The sequence below is a fragment of the Molothrus aeneus genome, chromosome 2 (genome assembly GCF_037042795.1).
Source record: "Molothrus aeneus isolate 106 chromosome 2, BPBGC_Maene_1.0, whole genome shotgun sequence".
NCBI classification, from domain to species: Eukaryota; Metazoa; Chordata; class Aves; order Passeriformes; family Icteridae; genus Molothrus; species Molothrus aeneus.
This window is the reverse complement of record NC_089647.1, coordinates 40115385-40137456: the sequence shown is the minus strand read 5'-3', so window position 1 is coordinate 40137456 and position 22072 is coordinate 40115385. Positions and strand designations below refer to the sequence as shown.

The window sequence follows — 22072 nt, the reverse complement described above, 5'->3', positions numbered from 1 at the left end:
TTGTGCCATTGAACTTTCACATTTCAGCCCTGGAATGGCTGACAAGAATGGGCTGCTCCAGAACTAATCAATTAATGCTTGATTCCCTCATCTTTCTGGTACATCATGCACAGATGTCTTTTAAAGCTGTTGTTTAATTTCAGACATTGATATTTATTGTAGAGGAACTTAAATCAAGATCAGCTGTCTGAATGCTTGAGTTCTTCAAATTCTTAGGAAAGACTACAGTCAGGACAGTTTCTATTCCTTAAATTTATTTACATTAGCCTCTTGGGCCTATTTTTTTCTCTTAGGCGTGAAGTGATTTTTATAAACATGCATCCATTAACTCTAAATTACCACTGTACTAAATCAGATTCCATGTCTCTCTGATAAATTGTGGCTTTGCTCAGAGGAGCAACACAAATGTAATTTTGTCTCTAGTATATAGATGTACCTTCCTGTTGCCTAATTTAATAATCTTTATCCATACTGAAGTTTACATAACAAAATGTCCATAAAAATTCTTTTATTCAGCTAAATTTTTACAACATCTATGCGATATGAATATTAAAACTATTGAGACTGGAATAGATTATAATAGAAGCTTTTGGAATGTGCTGTAGGCTGTGCAAACACCTACAGACATGGGTATGGTTCAAGAAAACCTTTTCAGGTAAGCAATTATATGCAATTATATATATTATTTGGTATACACATGATTCCATGTATAAATATATATATCTATATCTATAGATATATAAATAAGAGGAAATTCAATCCCAGCAGTGGATTTTTGTTGGCTGAATTTGTCTAGTTGCCCCTTAAGCCTGTTGCTAGATTTTATCACCTGTAGCATTGTGTGTCACGTTGCACATACTAACTGCACAGTATGACAGAGCACCTCCTTTGCCTTGCTTTGATCAGTAATGAGCAGTCCTTGGGGCAGGGAGTCAGAGCAGGGTGCCAGCTGCAGGCATCCTGTTTGTGAACTGCAGACAGTGAGTGGACAGGAGAGCATTAAATGCTGAGAAAATAACCTGGCCCTTCTGGACTCATAGGTTTCAACCTGTTCTCTGTTTAGGATTCACTAAAACTAGAGATGCAGTGTCTTTCAGGATTTTTTTTTCATTTTCCAGTTTTTTCAGCTGAAGAACCACTGTTACTGGTCTAAATATGATTAATATGCCCAGGTTCTGTTTATCCGGTTGTGAAATGGGAAAGCACAACCTGGAGCTTGATAGAGAAAATCCACATGAAATTGTATAGTCTGCTTTTCCCCTGTCTTCTAAATCATCTGTCATCATCATAGATAGATCACTTCATGAGTGAATACAAAATGCTGGTTAAAAAAAAAATCCCCTTTATTTTGCCTTGTAACCTATTGTTTTGAGTAAGAGCTCGCAGTAGGGTGGTTCAACAAAGGGAAAATACAAAGGAAAATACACAGTTGTGTCTAAGTGACTACTGTAGACAGTAATCTTTGTGGTACAGACTGGTGTTAGACTCAAATCTTCTCTCCTCACCTCCTGCCACTGATTCCTGTCCTCACTCTGCCTCCTACCAGGGGACAGCACAAGGGTTCACATCTGTATGATAATCTGGGTTGGAGAGCTGGGCTTAGAGTAAGCATTTTTCTGGAGGGGTGGGGGGAGAAGAGGAGTTTTGTTATTTCAGAAATGTTAATTTTCATTTAGATAGCTCCTTGCTTGGGGTCAGCCTGGAGATATCCCAGCACTTCTGTCAGGATACTGAATGACATGGTACAACAGTAACCATGAGCAGCCGAAGCAGAGCAGAAGGTTTGGAGTGTTTCTGCAAGGATGCACATGAAACAGCATCCTGACCTAATTTATGAAGCAGTTAGCAAAAGTGCTGCACTGTATAAAATATGACAGTACAGGAATTAACCTGTTTAGTTTAATAGAAATTAGACTTTATCCTTTTGAAATTAAAAAAAAAAAGAAATTCAGTTTGACCCTCTATCTCTATGGGATCAACATTTTGTGTAAAAAGATTTGGAGAAATAAAACACTGAACCTTGCCTTTAGTTTATTGTTTAAAAGATATTTTCTCTTTAAGAATCTCAGCATTTCCAACAGTTGAAGGCCAGCATCAAGTTGCTTGTATATAATAGAAGTTTGCTTTGTTTGTATCCAGTTTTAGCATTGGTACAAGTATCCACACTCTATTTAGAGTACTTTTATTTATAACCAGTGGGACACAGCACTGAAGCGTGTGCTACACAGAAGTACAATGTTCCATGAGATATAAGAGAAATGGATTTTGCTTTTATTTGATTTCTTGTCACTTCATTCCTAAGGAACTCTGTGAAAGTAACAAGGGCTATGGTGTTGATGTCTGCTATTTCACTGCTAATGTAATAATGTTTTGTTTATAGAGGCATGTTTGTCATATATAGACAGCTGTGTTTGTGTTACAGCTGCTGTATCGATTGTGATCCTTCTAACTGAACAAAGTTTTAGCCTCATTTTAAAAAACCATGACCTGTTAGCTTCAGTGATTTAGTCTACAAATCATCCAGAGTAGTCTTAAGATACTAATAATGATATGAGAGTTATGGAAACTTCAGTGGTGACTCTGATATGAACTGGAGGTACTTTTTCAGGGGGCTCCTATCTAGATAAACAAATGGTTCTTAAATTGCCATCTCAGATAAAGTCAGACCTGGCATTCTTAAATTGCTAACTGCAGTGGCTTATTAAGACAGAAAGGCCAGTGATACTTAGTGGAGAGGAGAAGCTTGCTTGAGGCAAGCAGGCTCCTGACAATTGTTGTCTACAGTGGTCTTCCTGACAGTCATCTCTCTGTGAGGTGAGTAATGAAAGCCATAACTCACCAGAGCTGCTGGCAGGCAGCTGCACTGTACAGTACTGATAGCTCTGCAAAAGGTGTGCCTTGAAATGGAAAGCAAGCACTTGAGCAGAAAATGGAGTTTCTGAAAGGGGAGGTGGTTTCAGGGCTATCAGAAGGAACCTCAACAAGGACTGTCAGCTGCAGTGACAAAGTTAGGCATGGCCAGGTTACTGGGGAGTGAACAAGGCATAAGACATTACATTTTACAAAACATGCAAGCTCAAATAGACCTATATACTTTGTTTAAGCCCCAAATACAAAGCCACATAGAAACCTTCAGAAATTAAGAATTATTTGCGTAAGACTGTAGGAATACAGAATTTAACAGGATATGGCATATGCAAGTGAAATACCTCTATAAAGATGTGACAATGAAGACTGTGATGTAATTCAGGTATTCATATAAAAGCCACAAATTAGCAAAGTAGCTAGCTGATAAAACTATGCTAAAGTCATGCTTTATATTTCATGTCTTCTAATTTTCCTTTTTATCCTCAGTCCAGAAGATAAAATGCACGCTTTAATTTGAATTATTAAGACTCTTTGATCTTTGTTTTACTATTCTTAAGCAAGTGAACTTTGGATGGTCTGTCTCCAGAAGGGCAGAGGATGTAACTAACTTACTGAGTAGGCACCAAGAGGAACTTCCTGAAAATCATGTAAGGAATGTGGAATCCTGTATTTTTTATTAGATGCTGGGTATAGAGGAGAACAGTGGTGTTATCAAGTGCCAAGCTTAATAAAGTGTTTACTGGTGGGCACACACCAGTATTCTTTGCCACCTTCTGCAAGAAACAGTACAGAAAAATAAATATTTCCTATCTTTAAAAAACCTCAGAGTTGAGGTTGCACATTGATCAAATAAGCTGTGAAAATAGGCAATTGAACTTTAATTAAACTGTGTTTTAAAGGGTGAATGCATTCAACATTTTTTACAGGTGAGGAAAAATGTCTGAGCAGGTGTTACACAGAGAGGAACTAGTTTTGCAGACGTAGCTAGACATTCTGAGCAAGATCAGCTACTGGAAAGTAGGAATTCAGTTTTTCAGTAATGACACTAAAATTAGGCTTTAAAAATTTTATTGTAAGTTTATTGTCAAATGTCTTCAGCAGACAGAATGAAATTAAGAATGTGCTCGGGTACACCTCAATGTTCAGACCTGCACAATCCAGATGACTATAAGTCTTTTAAACCTTAAAATGATAGTAATCCTCAAAGAAAAGGATGATATCTTTTGACACTCCATACTAAGCGGTCTCAACCCATTTCTTCATGTCATCTGCCTTGCCTAACCATCCTAGGCTTACCTAGGTTAGGTAAGGCCTAGGTTACGCCTTACCAACCTAGGCTTGAGGTTAGCTTAGTTGGGGTGTCAGAGCATGGTACTAGTAACACCAAGGTTATGGATTTATTCCTCATATGGGCTATTTACATCAGAGCTGGACTCAGTAATCCTTGTGAGTCCCTTCAAATTCAGAATATGCAGTGAATCTGTTTGCTTTGCTTTGCAATTGTGATGTATAAAAGCCTCTGGGCTGGTAAAGCACTCTTCTCTCTTTTTTTTCTTTTGAGGAAGAATTTAAATCTCACACCCCTCTTTAAAAGCTTCAAGCAATCTGAGTGCTATAACCTTTTGTGTGTTGTTCCTGATAAATCTGTAAGCTGACTCGGTTACAGCTTTCCAGGCTACTTTTTCTCCTTAGGCCATTTTTTATTCAGACATTGTTTTCCCAATCATTTCCCTAAATGCTTCTGTTTACTTGTCATTCCCATTTTAGAGGTTGGAAGCTAATTCATCAATAATAAACCACTGGTTTATTACTCAGCCAAGGGTAAAAATTAGGGTTAATGAATGACAAATTAAATAAGGAGCCTGAGAACTGGTTGTTTGCCTTATTTTGCGTGTTTTCTCTCCATCATCCATTAGATAGCCACTAAACTACTTTTCAGGAGAGAAAGAAAAACCTTTTGTTATTTCCTGAAGAAAGTGTTTGTCAGACTATTACCCTTCCAGGTTCACAAACTGTGACTGATGAAACACCCTCTAAAACATAATTGTTTTTAACTGCTCCTGTACAAAAGCATTTGCACAACACAATCAGCTTGGGGAAAACACTTCTCAGCAGTCTGTAAACAAGAAAGCTTTGACAGTCCAGGTCTAATAAAGACCTCTGGGACAGTTGCAGAAGGCAAATCAATTTTCACCAAAATTTCAAATAAAAGTCTTAAAAGATTTTATATTTCATACTGTGTGTTACATGCACATCTTCTGATAAAAACCCCACAAAAGTAAAAATACTCTTTCTTGTACCTTTCATCTGCTATAAAATTAAATACTTAAGGGTTGTTCATTGTGGGGTTTTCTTACTTCTAAGACAGTCACTATCACTGATTATTTGTAAGCTTTATAGTACATGTCCACAGGTGGTTTTGGGTTGTTATGTACAGTGTTTTTCAGCCCCAGCTCACTTACAATTCACCACCAGCTCCTAAGGGTTATGGAGGAACCTTGGATCCTCATGCCAAAAGATGGAAAACCCAAGGTTCAGATACTTGTTTCAAGATGTTTACCATCTTTACGTTTAGAATTTCAATTTAATCTTGCTTTCTACAGCCTGTCATTTTCTGTCCCTTAGCATGGTATCATATAGAGGTTCACACCATGTCTCTGTCTAAGCTCCCATCCTATCTCTAGTTAGATGGAGTTTATATTATTTAATTTTATATATGCTGCTATTATTTTATGTATATCAATATATAATTTTATAAAATATGTTTGGCAGATTATATATGCTATTATGTTATGTACTGCATATATTTTTTAATTTTTTATATAGAAGTATGATAAAAGACTGTAGAAGAACAGAACATCCAAATCCAAATAATTGGATAGTTTTGAGCTGATTTATTATTGGGTGTTTGGTGCTGATGATTTTGTTTGGTATTACTTCCTATCTGATCTCCTAGCTAATTGCTACTTATTGACAGTTTACCAATAGCATAAGAGAATTAAATTTGAAAATGATTGATTTAGTTTAGCTATTTTCTTCTCTTTGTAAAAATAGGCTCACAGCCTTCAAAGTTTTCTGGAAGCTTCCTTACAGAGTTGGTTCAGAAATGATTACTGATGGTTTCAACCTTGTTTCAGCTGCATACTTGACTTTGAACAAACAGTGGAAACTATTGTCACAGTGATTGGACAATTTTCAGAATTTTTGAGCTTCACAAGATTGAGGAGTTTGTGATTAAACTAGTGTGTCAGCACAACTTTCTCCATTTAGTTTGCTCTGAGAGCATTTGTGTCTATGACTTTTTTTTTTCTTTAGGATACTGCCAGAAGTGTCAGCCTCCTTTTTTCCTTACGTGTTTCCAGCCTGTAGATTTGCATTGCTAGCAGTGTACATGAGTACACATATATTTTCTTTTCATGAGAACAGCAGGCATTATGTCTGGTTTTATATTCAGATATGCAGGTCAGGGACTTCAGTGCAGTATCTTACTAAAGCATGGTCCTGAAGATAGTAGCAAAGTTGGATTTTTTGAGTTTAATTTGTTCTAATTTCTTGAGATGTCAGTCTTCTTCTAAAGGTTAAAAACTTTTGAAGGAAAGCCAAGCCTTAAGTTTAAATGCATTAAGAGATTACTCTTATAAGGTAATTCTAAAGTATTATAAGCTCTTTTAAGTGAGTAAAGGAAGATGAGGACTTTAACCTGTCACTATACCAGCTTGTTCAATTTCTAGCAGATATTGCAGAATTTCTTACAAAACATTTTATTTTGGATTCAAATGCTGTGGATACTCACAGTTGTTTCCCATGGCCAAGCTTTCCCAGCTTCACAACTCTTTATAATGACAGTTCATATCCTCAAAGGGAGTTGAGGGTCAAAATCAGATCTTTCAGCATAGTTCTTTCACTTCATAAAAAACTCATTGTCAGAGACCTGATTAAGGAAAGTCAGCAAAAGCAGAATTCTGCCTCACTAGAGAAACCATAGTGCCTAAAAATGATTTCTTGGATGTAAATGCACCTGAGAGATAGCCAAAGATGTACTGCACCAAAAAAGGTGTCTAATCATTTTACTACAAACACTGACATAAGGGATTACTGTATTTTAAGTTTAGGAAGGTGTACTCAAGATGGGTTTTGTCCTGTGGCAGACGGAACCTCATGGATGTAGCAGGAAATTAGAGGAGCTTCACTCAGCAAGATGAAGGTTGAGAGGAGATATGATTGCTATGAGTTCATGTTTTGCAGGGGACTACTGTAAGGAAAAGTGATACTTAGTTTGAGTAAAATAGATCTAAATTGGTGATTTTTAAATTTAGGCTGAAAATTAAGTCAATGTTTCTGAGTACTACAACAGTCAAATTCAAGATCAGTCTTTCCGTGTGATTAGTGACAGACAATAAAATTTCAGCAAGACAGCCTTTTCCTTCAAGACAGTCTGATATTTTAATGGGAAGTGTTTGAGGTGATACCTGTACTTGTAAGGGACTTTACTCCATCATCCTTCTGTGGTCTGTACTCCTGTTAAATTCTATGCATTAAAGGAGGCCTCTCACCTAATCTGCTGGCATTCTCTTGGAAACAATGGAAAAATATAGGTTCTCCACTTATAACGTAGGTAGGAGAAATGTCTCTCCTTTATCTACAGAGAAGATAAAAATTACTAATTTCTACTAGAATTCTGCTGATCCTATAGTGAAAGTGAGATGAGTGGAGTACCATCCTCTATAATTCACAAAATCAATCTTACTATGCTTTAAGTGGAAGATATGGTAGAGACTGTGTGACCTTTGTTGCTCTCTTGCATTTAATTTCTAATTTTGTAGAACTCCTTCCTGTAATATGATATCAAAAATGATGATAATATTCCAGCCTTGATCATACTGGTTCTTCAGTACTAAGGAGTAATGAGTATGGTACATTAGACTGCATTTCTCCAAAGTACACTCAGGAAATGTCTTGCAACCAACAGTTACAGTCTGAGAAGGATGAGGTTTCAAGTGGCTTTAAGATTTATGTGGCCAGTACTATGACACAAACATCTATTTAAGAAAAAATGAACTGGAAGGAACTTATTGAGTGTAAAATAAATGTAAGAACGTCAGACTAAAACAAGACTGAACATACCCTTCTGGATTGCCAAATTCCTTTCCCTGTGCTTAGAGGCAATCAAGTGTCTTACACATTTCTAAACAAACTCCTGAAGTAATGTTTCCTTCTCTATCTAGTTAAGCAGAAATAATAAAACAGAAAATTCAGCTTTCTGTGTTGCAATTAAACATACTTACAGCCTTGTACTGCAAGAACCAGTTTTAATGACAGATGCTTAAATTTAATTAACTGTAGATGCAAATGGACAAACCAGGACATTCATTTCATACATATGAAATGCATTGATGCAGGAGCAATTGGTTACATTGAGATTCTAGAGATCTGCATCAGACATGTGGTACAGGCCAGCAAACAATAAAAATAAATTCTATTTCATTCTATAATAGGTTCTAATTCAGTTGATGAGCTACTGTATAAGGAGTGTATGTGTTTAATATCCCATTTAAGCAATGATTTTCTTCTAAATGCAGGGAAGGAAAGAGGAAGTGGTACTAGACAAAGACACTAATTCAAAGTATTCTTCACTGCAATGATTACCCTTTGCTTTGATAAACCATACTGAATGTTTTGCTAGAATAGAAATAGAATATCTTTCCCTTATTTGAAAGATGGAAGAGGAAGTGTTTAATGAACAGCAGTTTTTGGCTTGTGGGCTGTGTCAGTTCACCACCACAGACTGATTATGCTGGTGGATCCAGTAACAAAGGACCCAGGTAAGGCTGAGGTACTCAATACTTCCTTTGCCTGTTTTCAACATTAAGATCTGTCCCCACAAGCATTATATTGGATCAGTTAATCACCCCAGACTGCTGAAGCTGATGCTGAAAAAATAATGACCAAGATTCTGTTGAAGGGTCTATTTCCTTGTTCAAGGATCAAATACTAGAAAAATAATTTTATACTGGGTTAGTTTTGCAGGGCACATAAAGATACATATTTTATATCAATGATGTTATTGACAAATTAACTAAGATTTTAGTCTACATTGAACACGTCTTTGTTATTTGGAAGAAGTTTAAAAAATATGTTCCATTTTTTTTGTGGGTTGAATTTTTTATCTGTCTATAATCTGTTCAGAGGAGGATTAAGTTGGACATCAGGAAGAATTTCTTCATGGAAAGGGTTGTAAAGGAAAGGAGTGCCCAGGGAGGTGGTGCAGTCATTTGGTGCTTGATACTTAGTGCTTTGGTCAGGTTGACAAAGTAGTGATGAGTAAAAGATTGGACTTGATGATATAGGAGGTCTGTTCCAACCTAAATGATTCTGTCCTACTGTGAAATAACTTCAGTATAAATTAATTGAATTATATTCAACAGTAATTGGCTGCTGCACCGAAGAAAGAAGCAGTTCAAGATAGATAGTGAACTACTGCATTTAAATAATCAGTTTACTCAAAACTGAGAAGCCAATGTGGAGCTAAGAAAGTTGGAAAACTTGGTGCACTTCAAAGATGGTAGAGAGCAACCTTGCCATGATTTATCCCTCTGCACCCTTGGATGCCAGGTCTCAGGACTTTGTGTCTGGTTGGTTAAATTGAAGCCCAGGTCAGTTTACCTTAAATGTAGGTAACCCCTCACACTGCTAAGGACCTTCTGTGGTATAAAAGAACAAATCAATAAAAAATGTATATGAAAACTTTGCACTGCTTTTCAGACTTTCTACAAATCTGATGTCACAGGAACACACTGCACTGTGAAAATATAGTAAGCTTACAAAATTCAACATATACACAGGAAAACTAGGATAAATATAAAATAAAGCTTATATAGCTTTTTTTCAGAGCTACATTTCTCAGTTCATAGGATTTGCGTTTATCACTAGGAAAAAAGTTTGCTTCTGAAATGAATTTAAACATAAAACTAAACATTTCTTTGCTTGATTTAAATATTTAGTGCTTCCCTACTTGCAATTCTGAATAACTATTTATTAAAAATATCAAATAATGAAACTAATAATTATAATTAATAGTTACTGTTGTCAGTTGTGATATATTCCACATTCCATACCTATTATTATCTTGCAGAAAATTGGTCCTTTTATATTTAAGACTTTGGCAATTTCAAGTATTTCCAGTGCTGCAGAAGACTTTATCTCTAGAACATAGAAGACAAGAAGCAGAAAGGAAATTTATACTAAAGCTAAATCTAAACAACCTAGAATAAATAGTACTTTGTAATGTTACTTATGGTGAAGAAATTTTGAATCACAGAGGACTAATTTTTTTTACTGAAACTTAAATTCATATTCATTAATATTTAATGAATAAAATATTGCTTATGGTTATTTTTTGTGGGAAATACTGAATGTAGTAAAGTGTATTTGAGCATATGTATGTAAAGAATAATTAAGCTATTATTCAATAAAGAAAAAAGATGAAGTCGTGGGGAATATTAAGTAGTTTAGCAGAGTAATTCTAGAAGAGAAAATTATTTGCAATTTTATTTATAAATCTTAATAGACTGAAAAAATAAGATTGAATTAGTTAATTAGATTTCCTTATTTTTAAAGAGAATGTAGCATATTTTGTAACATTTCTCAGAAAACTTAAGTTTGCCATGCTCACTTTATAATAATGACTAAATAATTATTAATGAGGTATTTAATATTATGGTTGTAAATGGCTGAGGATTTCAGTAGTAGCAGACTGGACAACATTTCAGAGCTATCATGAATCAAGAATTAGCAGGATTTGTTGGCAAGCACTGAGTGAAGGAATAACTAGCATATTAAGATTATGAACTGCAATAATGAAAAGAATGGTGGAGATGGGATGTAAGAGATGCCATTCAATGTATTTGATGTGCTTTTATCTTGTCCAGATTCAGTTAATGCCTGAGCACTCCATTATAGATGTCAGAAAAACAACAGCAGGGTGCAGAGGAGAAACCAGAGCCAAAATATAAGTTAGATGGTTGCTGAAGTAGAGAGAGTAAGAAGAGCAAGGGAAGTCAGCCTGGCTGCTTTTGTGAAGCAGAAGGGAGTTTAGACATTTTCATCTTTGTGTGCCCTGTTATCCTGAGCAATCCCTCATTTCCTATCCCATGACTGCTGACTTCTTTCACACTGTGGCTTATTCTCAATCTGAGCTGGGAGGATAAAATAAGGAAAAAAAGTGTAGTTTTAGATGATGATTGATGACAGCTTTTTCTTCTTGTTGAAATAAAATGTAGCTGTCTACTGATTCTCAGGTTGTGTAGTAACAGTGGTTACGAAATGCATCAAATACAGGGTTTCTGGTGTCCCTGCTGCATTCAAAATACACAGCAGATAAAGAACTAGAATATTTTTATTAATTATTATTCAAAATGTCCTTGCATAAGGAAGAACTAACAATTTCTCTGTGTGCACACAGCCGGGGTAACGAGAACAGACTGGCCCTGCGGCGACAGACCATTCTGCGGGAGAAGGGCAGGAGGCAGGCCAGCCGGGGGCCAGCCTACATGTTCAATGACCGCTCCACCAGCCTTTCCCTGGAGGAGGAGCGCTTCCTGGACGCCGCTGAGTATGGCAATATCCCGGTGGTTCGCAAAATGCTGGAGGAATGTCCCTCGCTCAATGTCAACTGCGTGGACTACATGGGGCAGAACGCCTTGCAGCTGGCAGTGGCCAATGAGCACCTGGAGATCACCGAGCTGCTGCTGAAGAAGGAGAACCTGGCCCGGGTGGGGGACGCCTTGCTGCTGGCCATTAGCAAGGGCTACGTTCGGATAGTGGAGGCCATCCTGAGCCACCCCGCGTTCGCCGAGGGCAAGAGGCTGGCTCTGAGTCCCAGCCAGTCGGAGCTGCAGCACGATGACTTCTACGCGTACGACGAGGACGGCACGCGGTTCTCGCACGACGTGACGCCCATCATCCTGGCGGCTCACTGCCACGAGTACGAGATCGTGCACACCCTGCTGCGCAAGGGAGCCCGCATCGACAGGCCGCACGACTACTTCTGCAAGTGCAGTGAGTGCAACCAGAAACAAAAGCATGACTCTTTCAGCCATTCTAGGTCCAGGATCAATGCCTACAAAGGTCTGGCCAGCCCTGCCTACCTGTCTTTGTCCAGTGAAGACCCGGTCATGACTGCCTTAGAGCTCAGCAATGAGCTGGCCGTGCTTGCCAACATTGAAAAAGAGTTCAAGGTGAGTAGAGGGACGCTGATTCTGGCAGACACGGAACGGCAAACTTTATCCTTCATAAATCAGCAATATAATGTGGAGAAAGATACAGTTTTTTACTGAGTGGAAGATTTAAATCTTTGTGAATGTCTTATTGCCGTGTGCCGATTGTAATTCATGCTGCTTATGTAGAATGTACCAATGAACTAATTTTCTACTTCCTGTCAGGTAGGAGAGTGAAGGAGGCCCTTCAAACTCATGGCTGAAGCTGGTCTAGGGCAGGGAAAGAGGAGTCTAAAGTGGTACATTTTAGTCACTTATGTCAGATAAGTTGCATGATTCTATCAAACCCTCATGCATTCTCTTTAGTTTCTTGTATTTGGACTTGAAGCTTTCATACTTACAGTGTATTGCATTCCTCCATGAGGAGGATTCTAAATAGATGTCCTCCTTTTTTAATGCGCTATTCTAGTATTTCTGTTCACTTCTTCCTCTTTCTTACTTTTTTGTGCTTAGTTATATGTAAACTCTGTAGAGTTAAAAGGCTTTTTCAGTGTTAAATAGAAATTTTTGTATTTCATACGTGGATGTTTTTGGAAAAAAATATTAGTAGTTGAGACTCTTGAAGCATGAGTGAAAGAGTAAGAATATAAGGTTTTATCTGTCAGTAAACGCAAAGTCAGGCCTTGTGCAAGCATTGCCAATGTTATTTATGACCTGGGTTAGCTAAAATCATTTAGCATGCGTTTGCCTCATGGGATCCTGTCAAAAGCAGATGCTTCTGTGACAGAGCTCTATAGACTTCACTAGCAGGAGATCAACATCCTTCCAAAGCTGTAACAGAATAATTTCCAACATTGTGTTAGCAAGTGTTTGAAGTTATCATGATCAATATTTAAGAATAATCTTGGCAGTGGTACAGTTCACAAAACTGTGAACCTGTCTCTACTCAGCCAACCTGAGCTGAGGTGCTGCAGTTCTGAATTAATTCCCCTGGACTTGTGCTCATAGGTGGCACCAGTCTATTATAAGAAGCTGAAATATTTATTGGAGAGGGAAAATAAGGAAGAAGAATGTATAAGGTGATCTTAAAAACAGCAGCTGAACTGCTGAAATTGGAGGTAAGGAGAAAAAACCAAAATGCTGGGAGGACCATTTGAGATTATTGCAGAGAATGAATATCTGCCCCATGAAGTCCCTGGCAGAAACCTTTAAGACCTCAGTGGGCTGAGATTTCATCCACTGATTTCCTGTGCAGTTCAGGGAAGAGTATTGAAACCACATACTTTTTTCTCTTTAGCAGCTGCTGATGGCAACAAAAGGACTTGATTAACTTAAAGCAGAGTAAATTTAGAACAGAGCTAAAAATCGTTTTTCATAAACCATAAGCACAGCCTGTTGAGTTCACAGCTATGTTGAGATAAATAGCATGTCTGATTTGTAGGAACTGTATAGATCCCTTTACCACAGTTGGAGTGACACAAGCTAAGATTATTATAAAGATAAATAAACTCATTATCTGGAGCAGCCAGCAAGAGGTGCCCTTCAATGTATGCTACAGAACACAATCAGTGAGATGAGTGAGAGGACAGTACCTGTCCATGGCACCACCAGGCAGGGAATGGAGCACACAGGTGAGAACCTAAGTAGGCTGAGTCACAGAAAAAGCTTCTGCAGCCAGCCCAGAAGTGCCATGAGGAGGTCCTTCTTTGGTGACTTCTGTTTTTACAGTTCCTCTTTTGTGTCAGTTGCTCTCTGTAAAATGAGAGCTTCACTTCTAGTGTAGTGTTGTACAAAGAATTTTAACAGATTTTGGATACTGTCCCTCAGCAGAAACAGGAGATTAGAGACAAAGCAGCTCCATACTGCTGGGCATAAATCATCCAGGCTCTGCTGGGAATATGCATACTCTTTGGGTAGAGTGGAGTGGAATAGAAACACTGACAAGCACAAGGCAATGTGGATATTTAACTCTGCAATAATTTAAGGTTTCACCAGGAGCTGGCAGCTGGCAACATAAGGTCTTTTGGGAATGTTTTTATAGATACTAAAACCATGTAGTGGTTCTGGATAAATATTAAAGACTGTGAAGTACATTTATAACTGAATTTATGAGAGCTGACATTTACACTATTGATAAGTAGTGATGTTTACAATATCTAGACAGGCCAGGGACCTGACTGCGAAATACCCTGCCTTAAGTTCAGTGGAGGCAGTACAAGTGTGTAAAAGTTACAAGAAATGGAGGCTGTCATTTCTACTGAGTCTGGGCTTGTGTGTACTCTGCAAGCTTATATCCCTGGTTGCTGCAATTAATCTAAAAAAAAAAGTCACCCTTGCTTTATTTCAGGAGTTTGTTACAATTATTTGGAGAGTGTGGTCACTGCATAAAAGTGTGGGTTTGGCAAAAATGCTTAACATGTGTTAGTGTAATCAAAACAAGTATATTTTTAGTGCATAGGTTGTGGCACTGGACATGGCAAATCTTTAGCTCCACCTAGGGTTAGCCTGAGCCATTTAAAATATTTCAAATCTTACCTAAATTAAAACTGAGCTTTCTGGTAACACACCATTTTAGGTCACCTGTTTGATAGTGCTGATAGGGTATTGTAGCAGGGAAACTTTCAAGTGGTTGCCTACAGCAGCCAGTGACACAGATAATTTCCAGGTCTTCCTCAGAGGCAATTGGAAGGATCAGTGCTAAACTGTGATGCTGGTTGTTTTATGACTGTCCTATAAATTGCTTCTCTCATCTAATATTAGAGAGAACACTGGCCATGAAACTGTGATTCATACAAAATAGGAAATGCCACAGTCGGGGGAAACCATTATTCTCTGGAATAAACCCCTTTCTTTCTACAAACCTATGCAGTAGTGTTATCCAGCATTACATGCATTTTGCATTTTGTTGCAGGTATTAAAAGTGTTGCAGTATTTAAGAGTGTTTTGGAGAAAAATACTTTATTAGGCATAAAGTCAGAAAGAAGTAGATTACTTCTGAAGGAAGAATAACTGGACAGATGTGTAAAGCACAGTGTAGAAATATTTCTGTCCCAAACAAATAGGTAATTCAAGCTTCCTAAATAATTCTGTCATCTTCAGGTATTTCTGAAGACCATTTAATTTAGTTTTGTGTCATAGAACCATAGAATGATTTAGATTGTAAATGACCTTAAAGATTATTTAGTTCCAACCCCACTGCCAGGGCAGGGAACCTTCCATTAGACCAGGTTACTCAGACCCCCATCCAGCCTGGTCTTTAACATCTCCAGGGATAGAAAGTACTTTAAGGACAACCTATTCCAGTGCCTTACCACTATTTTTGCCTAATATGTAGTCTAAACCTATACTCCTTCAGCTTAAGGACATTGGCTCTGGTTCTGTCCTGCCAGGCCTTTTTCTGAAGTCCCTCTCCAGCTCTCTTGGAGCCCCTTTAGGTACTGGAAGGTTCTGTAAGGTCGCACTGGAGCCTCATCTTCTCCAGGCTGAACAGCCGCAGTTGTCTCAGCCTGCCTGCATGGGAGAGGTGCTCCAGCCCTCTGATTGCCTTTGCTGGCCTCCTCTGGACCTGCTCCAACAAGTCAACCTCTTTTTTATATTGGGGGCTCCAGAGCTGATGCAGCCCTGCAGGTGGGGTCTGAGCAAAGCAGAGGGGCAGAATCCCCTCCCTGGCCCTGCTGCTCACACTGCTCTGGATGCAGCCCAGGACACAGTTGACTCTTCAGGCTGCAGTCTGACATTGCTGCCTCATGTTGAGTTTTTCATCCACAGCACTCCCAGTCCTGCTTCCCATGGTTTTTCTTGATCTGTTCTCTGCCCAGCCCATGCATGCACTTGGGATTGCTTCAGCACATGTGCAGGACACGGCTTAGTGTGCAGCTTTACTAAGTTTGATATTATATAGAATATTTTTATTTTTGGAGATAGTGTTCATGTTTTCTGTCATCTCAGTGGTTTGCCCACCTAAGAGCTAATATATTTACTATACACATAAAGATGTAGATGATATATGACAAATGTTGTCCTGCAGAGATGTGGCCTGAAGTTTTGAGAGGGAACGGTTGTGGCCCAGTGCTGTTCAAAATAGATAAGATTAGCATTTTTTATAAAGTCCACTGCAACTATAATGGCAACTGACTGGTTTACTGTTTAAAGGGATGAAATGGAAAATGTGTTTTTAAGTTAAACATAGATATATTACTGTTTGCTGTACAGTAATCCCCCTAATAAAATCATCCGAATTTGCTTTTCTGATGAGAAGCAAAATTCAATTCAATCCTCTCAAAATCTAATTATCTAGGGGGTTTTGGGGTTTTTTTTTGTTTTCTTTATTTTTTCATTTATACAACCCCTATTACAGAAATGGGACCCCCATCTTCACTACAGCAGTTATCAGCTTTCCTAAAGAAAAGTAACATCACTTGTTAGAGAAGGAGTGAAGCACTGAAGGCATAAGGGCCACCTTTGAAAGGGAAGTAATGTATTTAGCTATCTGCTGTGACACCTAAATTCAACATTACATCCCACTTTAAAATCCTAAGTTCTAGTACAGCAGTATCCATATTTCTGATCTTGTCCTTTACGGTTCACTGAGCAGAGCCAGGACATGGTCTGGAGCACTGCTCCATCCCATCCATGTGGTTCATTGTCGTCCTGCATGCTGAGAGCATTCTAATCCCAGGCACAGTCTGGGGGACAGCAGGAGCCTGTGACTGGTCACGGGGGACTGTGTGAAAAAAGGCTCTTTCTTTGGGAGATACAGCTGTAGTGATGCTCTCCTGGCTGTGGTCTCCTGTGCATGGTCAGAGGTAAAGCAGGCCATGGTCAGCTGAGGTTTTCAGAGTGACAAGAGCCTGCTTGCTCCCTTACTTGGCACCCCAAGACAGTCTGGCACGTTAAGGGCAGGTGACTCCTCTCAGCAGTGCTACTCTCACTCCTCTGCCACCAGCATTGTTCCCTAGTTCCTCATCCCCCACAGTGCTGCGTCACCTCCCTTCTGCAGGTGGGAGCAGCTAGTACTTCTCCCTCATCCTTGGGAAGAAATTTGTGAAATTTGGCACAATTTGTTTTTTTCCTAAACTGCTGAGGAGCCCTGAGCCAGTGTTGTCACATGCAGAGAATAAAGCATACATGCTTTACTGCAGAATTCAGTGCTGATTCTTTTTAGAGCCTCCAACTGTAAATTAGTTTCTAACTACCATCTAAAGTTTCTCAGGGATGGGCTTTTTTAAAAAATCACTACATTTACAACATGCAGTAAAGGAGAACTCATTATCCATGCCTTTGTCCATTTTTGAAAATAAATTAAGCCAAACAAATTGCCCCACTCCCTTGGCTCACATAAATGGTAGGAGACATGTGAGACCCAGGGAGGGGGACCTTTATTTGTGTGTATACAGAGACACATTGAAAAGTGTATCAATCATTTCTGCTGTCATTTCATTTTTTGTTCTGCCTTCAGCTGACTTTGCCTATGACACAGCAGAGGAGGAGGCAGTGATGGGCAATGCTCAATTTCCCAGTTGAGCAGTTGTTTGCCATAACCTGACTGCCGAGAACTTTTCATCTTGGCTACCATCACTGGTCACAGCTGTGGCAGTATTTCATGGAAGGGGGAAATGTTTTATTGCATTTGCAGAAGAGAAAATAAACTGGTGGATTTTATGGATGAATTTACAGGGTGCATTAGCATGATAATGCATGATAATATACTGTAGTACTGTGTACAAACCTAAATTCAGAAGAGATAATTCCCTGTAGAGTAAAGGTCTCCTCACATACAGTTTTGAAACTCCATGTCAGTCACTTAAGCTGGTGTCAGTCACTTAAGCTGGAAAATACTTACGGAGAGTGTGTATGAGTGTGGATGTATGTACCAATCTTCTACCAGAAAAAATACACATACTAATATATTACAATGCTTCATAAGTTCTTATGAAGGCCAAATTATATTGTTCATATGTTTACTGAAAGTTACTTGGTTTTTTATATTGGTACTCAAGGGTCAAATATCAGTTTGGAAGAATTAGTACCTAATCATAGGTGGGTAGTTGCCTCTATGTTTCTCCTTTATCTGTGAATTTGAAATGGCTAATTTTCCTTTCATTTGGAAGAGAAAATTAATGTGTTAAAAATACTGAATAGTGAATCTTAGATTCTGCAGAAAAATGAAAGCCAAACAGAAGGTGAAATATTACTCTCAAAAAAGTCTTTCTGTAGTGTCAGAAGTCAGGATTTTGGTTAAAATCTCCTGTTATTCATTGAATGGAGAGAAAACAAATAATGCAATAATAAATTATTCAGAATGAAAGGAAATTACTACTTTTAGTATTTAGCTTCTGTTGTCTTTGTAGGTAAATGGCATTGAATGAAGTGCCTTTTGCTCTTATAAGAGATCTGAGTTACCTTATTTATGTTATATTATTAAAAAAATAAATCACTAGCAGTTTTATGTAGATGTCTGTAAATATTTGTCTGTGAATGTTTGCATCCATCTAAGCAAAGTGAAGTGTAAAACTTGGATGCAATCCTTTAATATATCCAAGTAATAAACTTTTATTGTAGTGTTGTGCGTAATAAAGCACAAAGATGCATGAAGTACACCCTCAGCAAAGAAATTAGGGTATCCTGTATGCTCATTCTCTTCTAGGATGAAGTATTGGATGCATTGGATGGTGGTTAGTATGAAGGAAGTATTTAAAGAGAAAGGGCTAACTCAAGAGTAAGGGTAGAAGAAATACCCTTAAGCAGAGACTGGAAGAGGGGGAAATGTGTCTGTGTAATAAAGCATTTGTAGAAAATTACCTTGAACATGCCACAGAGACTACATGAGCAGTCCTGCATGGTGTGAGGTGGTGGGAAGTTTCTTCCATTCTTTCATTTAGGAAAAAATTCTACAGTATTTCATCTTTTTAAGACATTAAAATGAGCAGAAATCAAAAAATAGCAGAAGTTTTTGACAGGTGTGTGCCTAAATCTCTTGTGAGATTTTTTTTAGCTTTAGATACACATCTATACCTAATTCCCAGCTATATCCAACTTTTATGGTCCAAACACAGCTGCATGTAAGGAGTGGTTAATGAACTGCAGATTGCAATGATTAAAATACCGCTTTCTGTTTTGACTTAGGTCTTTTGGAAAACAGTGCCCAAGGACAACACTTGTTAGCTAAAGCAATAAGCAACTGAAACTGCAGTTGCAGAGCAACATTTTGGTCCATGTGCTGAAGTCTCTTGAGAGGTCCTTGAGCCAGAGCAGAGCTGCAGTCAGAGATGTAGTGTCACCACACAAGCTGTATCACTGGTAGCAGTGTTGCTGGAGAACAGCAAACCTTGTCTTTGCAACCTAGAATAGATGTTGGAAAAGGGGAAAGACAAAGTTTACAAGAATAATTCTAGGCATTAGAAATTTCACTATATTTCTGCATTTCGGAAGATGGTTGGGCATTTCTTTAGATGTATCCTGCTTAGGATGCTCATCTTGGCCAATTGAAATCTCTACAGTGCAATTTTCTACATCTTTTCTAAACTTCTGCAACAGCGAATAGAAAAATTTCCCCTCTGCTATACATCTCAACTTGAACTGGTCATTAAAATGTGTCATACGATGTTTCTGAAAGTGTTTTGGTTTTTTTTTTCTACTTTAATTTCCTCTAAAGCATGTCTAGACAAGTGACTCGGGTGGGAAAATTGATAATGTAGATGTACAAGACAACCAAGGTGAGATGAACCGCATTCCTTGAACATTTAGGAGAAAAAAGGAGTAACAAGATGCAAAGAAGCTATTCACATTCACAGAGGTGTAGGTGGAATGCAGAATTGCTTCTCTCTTGTTGGATCTAAACACCAAGATTTTTTTCTTTCTGCTTCTCTTTTCTAGAATGATTACAAGAAACTGTCTATGCAATGCAAAGATTTTGTAGTTGGACTGCTTGATTTGTGCAGAAATACAGAAGAAGTGGAAGCTATTCTGAATGGTGATGTGGAGATGAGCCATAGTAATGGAGAGCATGGTCGTCCCAGCCTCAGCCGCTTAAAACTCGCCATCAAGTACGAAGTTAAAAAAGTAAGCAATTCTGTTGATCAAACAGGCACGTCATGATGGTGGTATAAAATTATGCTTTTGTTAAATTTTATGTTTTGGTAGCCTGTGACACTGAAATGAATGTTTGGGCCCTTTGGGCATAGTGGTTTTACAATCTAAAGAATCCTTGCTTGCAATATAAACAAGAGGCAGATATTTAAGGTGAATACTGGTCACAATAAGCATGAGAGCAAATGACTCTTAAAACAATGTGTAGCTATGTGTGACCGTGGTCACAAGGGTTTTCAGGGTGAAGAAGAGACGAGAATGTTGACTCCATGATCAGAAGGCTTGATTTATTATTTTATATGTTACATTAAGACTATACTAAAAAGAAATAGAAAGGAAAAGGTTTCTTCAGAAGCTAGCTAAGCTAAGAATAGACAAGAAGGAATAACAAAGATCTGTGTCTCAGACAGAGCAAGAGCCAGCTCTGCCATGAGTGGTCAGGAAATCCAAACACCCACAGGAGACCAATCACGGGTCTACCTTTTGCATTCCACAGCAGCAGATAACCATTGTTTACTTTTGGTTGCTGAAACTGCAGCTTCTCACAAGGAAAAATCCTAAGAAAGGATTTTTCATGAAAGATGTCTGCGACAGCTATGTACAAAAGTTTTTGATATATATTTTTATTTTAAATCTGTTTTTTAAAGAAAAAAGATGGAAAAATTTTGCACTACTTCTGAAGCCTGGAAAAATGTAAGATCTAATAAAAGCTAAAAACAGTACATCAGTCCTAGTGCACTACATAATAAGAAATGACACAGATTTTTGTCAAGCTGTTGTGTCTTTCTCAAGAATTTGAGAAAGCCTGGAGAAATTGCATGTCTCACAGAAACTGTGTCTGTGTCTGTACAGAGGGATCAGAGGAACAACCTAGGAATATTAGAACTGTGGTTCTGAGGTCAGGAGAAAGCAGGCTTTTGGCAGTGCCAACTACAGGAATTTTTGTCCCTTCTTTGCTTGCTTTCATTTCTACTGACAGTTTAATACTCTGTTCTCCATCTGAACAGTGCTCAGTAAGCCAGCTGAGTTTGTAACTGCATAAACATTGGAATTTCCCAGGAAACTTGTCTTGGATAATATAGGTTGTAAAATTCTAGGTGACTTGTGTCAACCAGGGAGAAATGATTTGTGTGGTGAAGTTTGTACAACCAAAGATCAAGAAGACACAGATAAAAGGTATACTTCCAAAGCATGATACCCTAAATTTTTACAGAAGTTGAGTTAACATGCCTGGGGGACACACACAAATTTATATGTGAGAGGTTGTATTTATGTGTTCATGAAGGGAAGGAAAGACAAAAAACCCTTTCGGCTGAACCAGTATATGAGCACAACCTGCAAAACACTTCCAAGCTACAGTCACTAAAGAGAGCTGAAACAGCTTTTGAAGAGAACAGATTACATTGAGGTTGGGTCCTTCATACTGTGAGTCTTAGTGCTTCTGCACATATGAACTTTCTTTCAACACTTTCTCTTACCTCAATAAAGACATTTCTTGTACCTTCAGCCAGTCATCTTTTAAGTATAGAGAAAGGATCTAGAAAAACCACTACATTCAAATAAATTTTGATTTTATTTATAGATTTGGATTTTAAAATGTACAGTGCACAAGAATCTACAATTTTTAACATCTACCTTTGTAAGATGCTTCTTATACTGTCCAGAGGACACAAAGAGCCTTATAGGACAGACTTCTCAGTTTTGCAGTTTGTCCAAATGGTTCCAGAACCAAGTTATAAGTAATCCTTATCTGATTTCCTGCAAATGTGACAGCTGTTTTCTCATGCCAGCTGAAAAAAATGGTATTTTCTGTGTAATTATGTGAAAATAGGATGTATTATTTCTTTCCTAAGTGAAGATTACATAGCAATTTTTGCAGAACAGAAGACTCAAGGTGTTTT

The 22072-nt window shown here is 38.1% G+C and overlaps 1 protein-coding gene across 1 annotated transcript in view; it reads left to right on the top strand.

The window, feature by feature from the left end:
- TRPC6 (transient receptor potential cation channel subfamily C member 6) overlaps window positions 1–22072 on the top strand; it is a 79378-nt gene that overhangs the window by 35976 nt on the left and 21330 nt on the right. The window contains exons 2-3 of the mRNA XM_066570623.1: window positions 11330–12104; window positions 19959–20144. Coding sequence (XP_066426720.1) covers window positions 11330–12104; window positions 19959–20144 — 961 coding nt within the window. The remainder of the gene's footprint in view (window positions 1–11329; window positions 12105–19958; window positions 20145–22072) is intronic.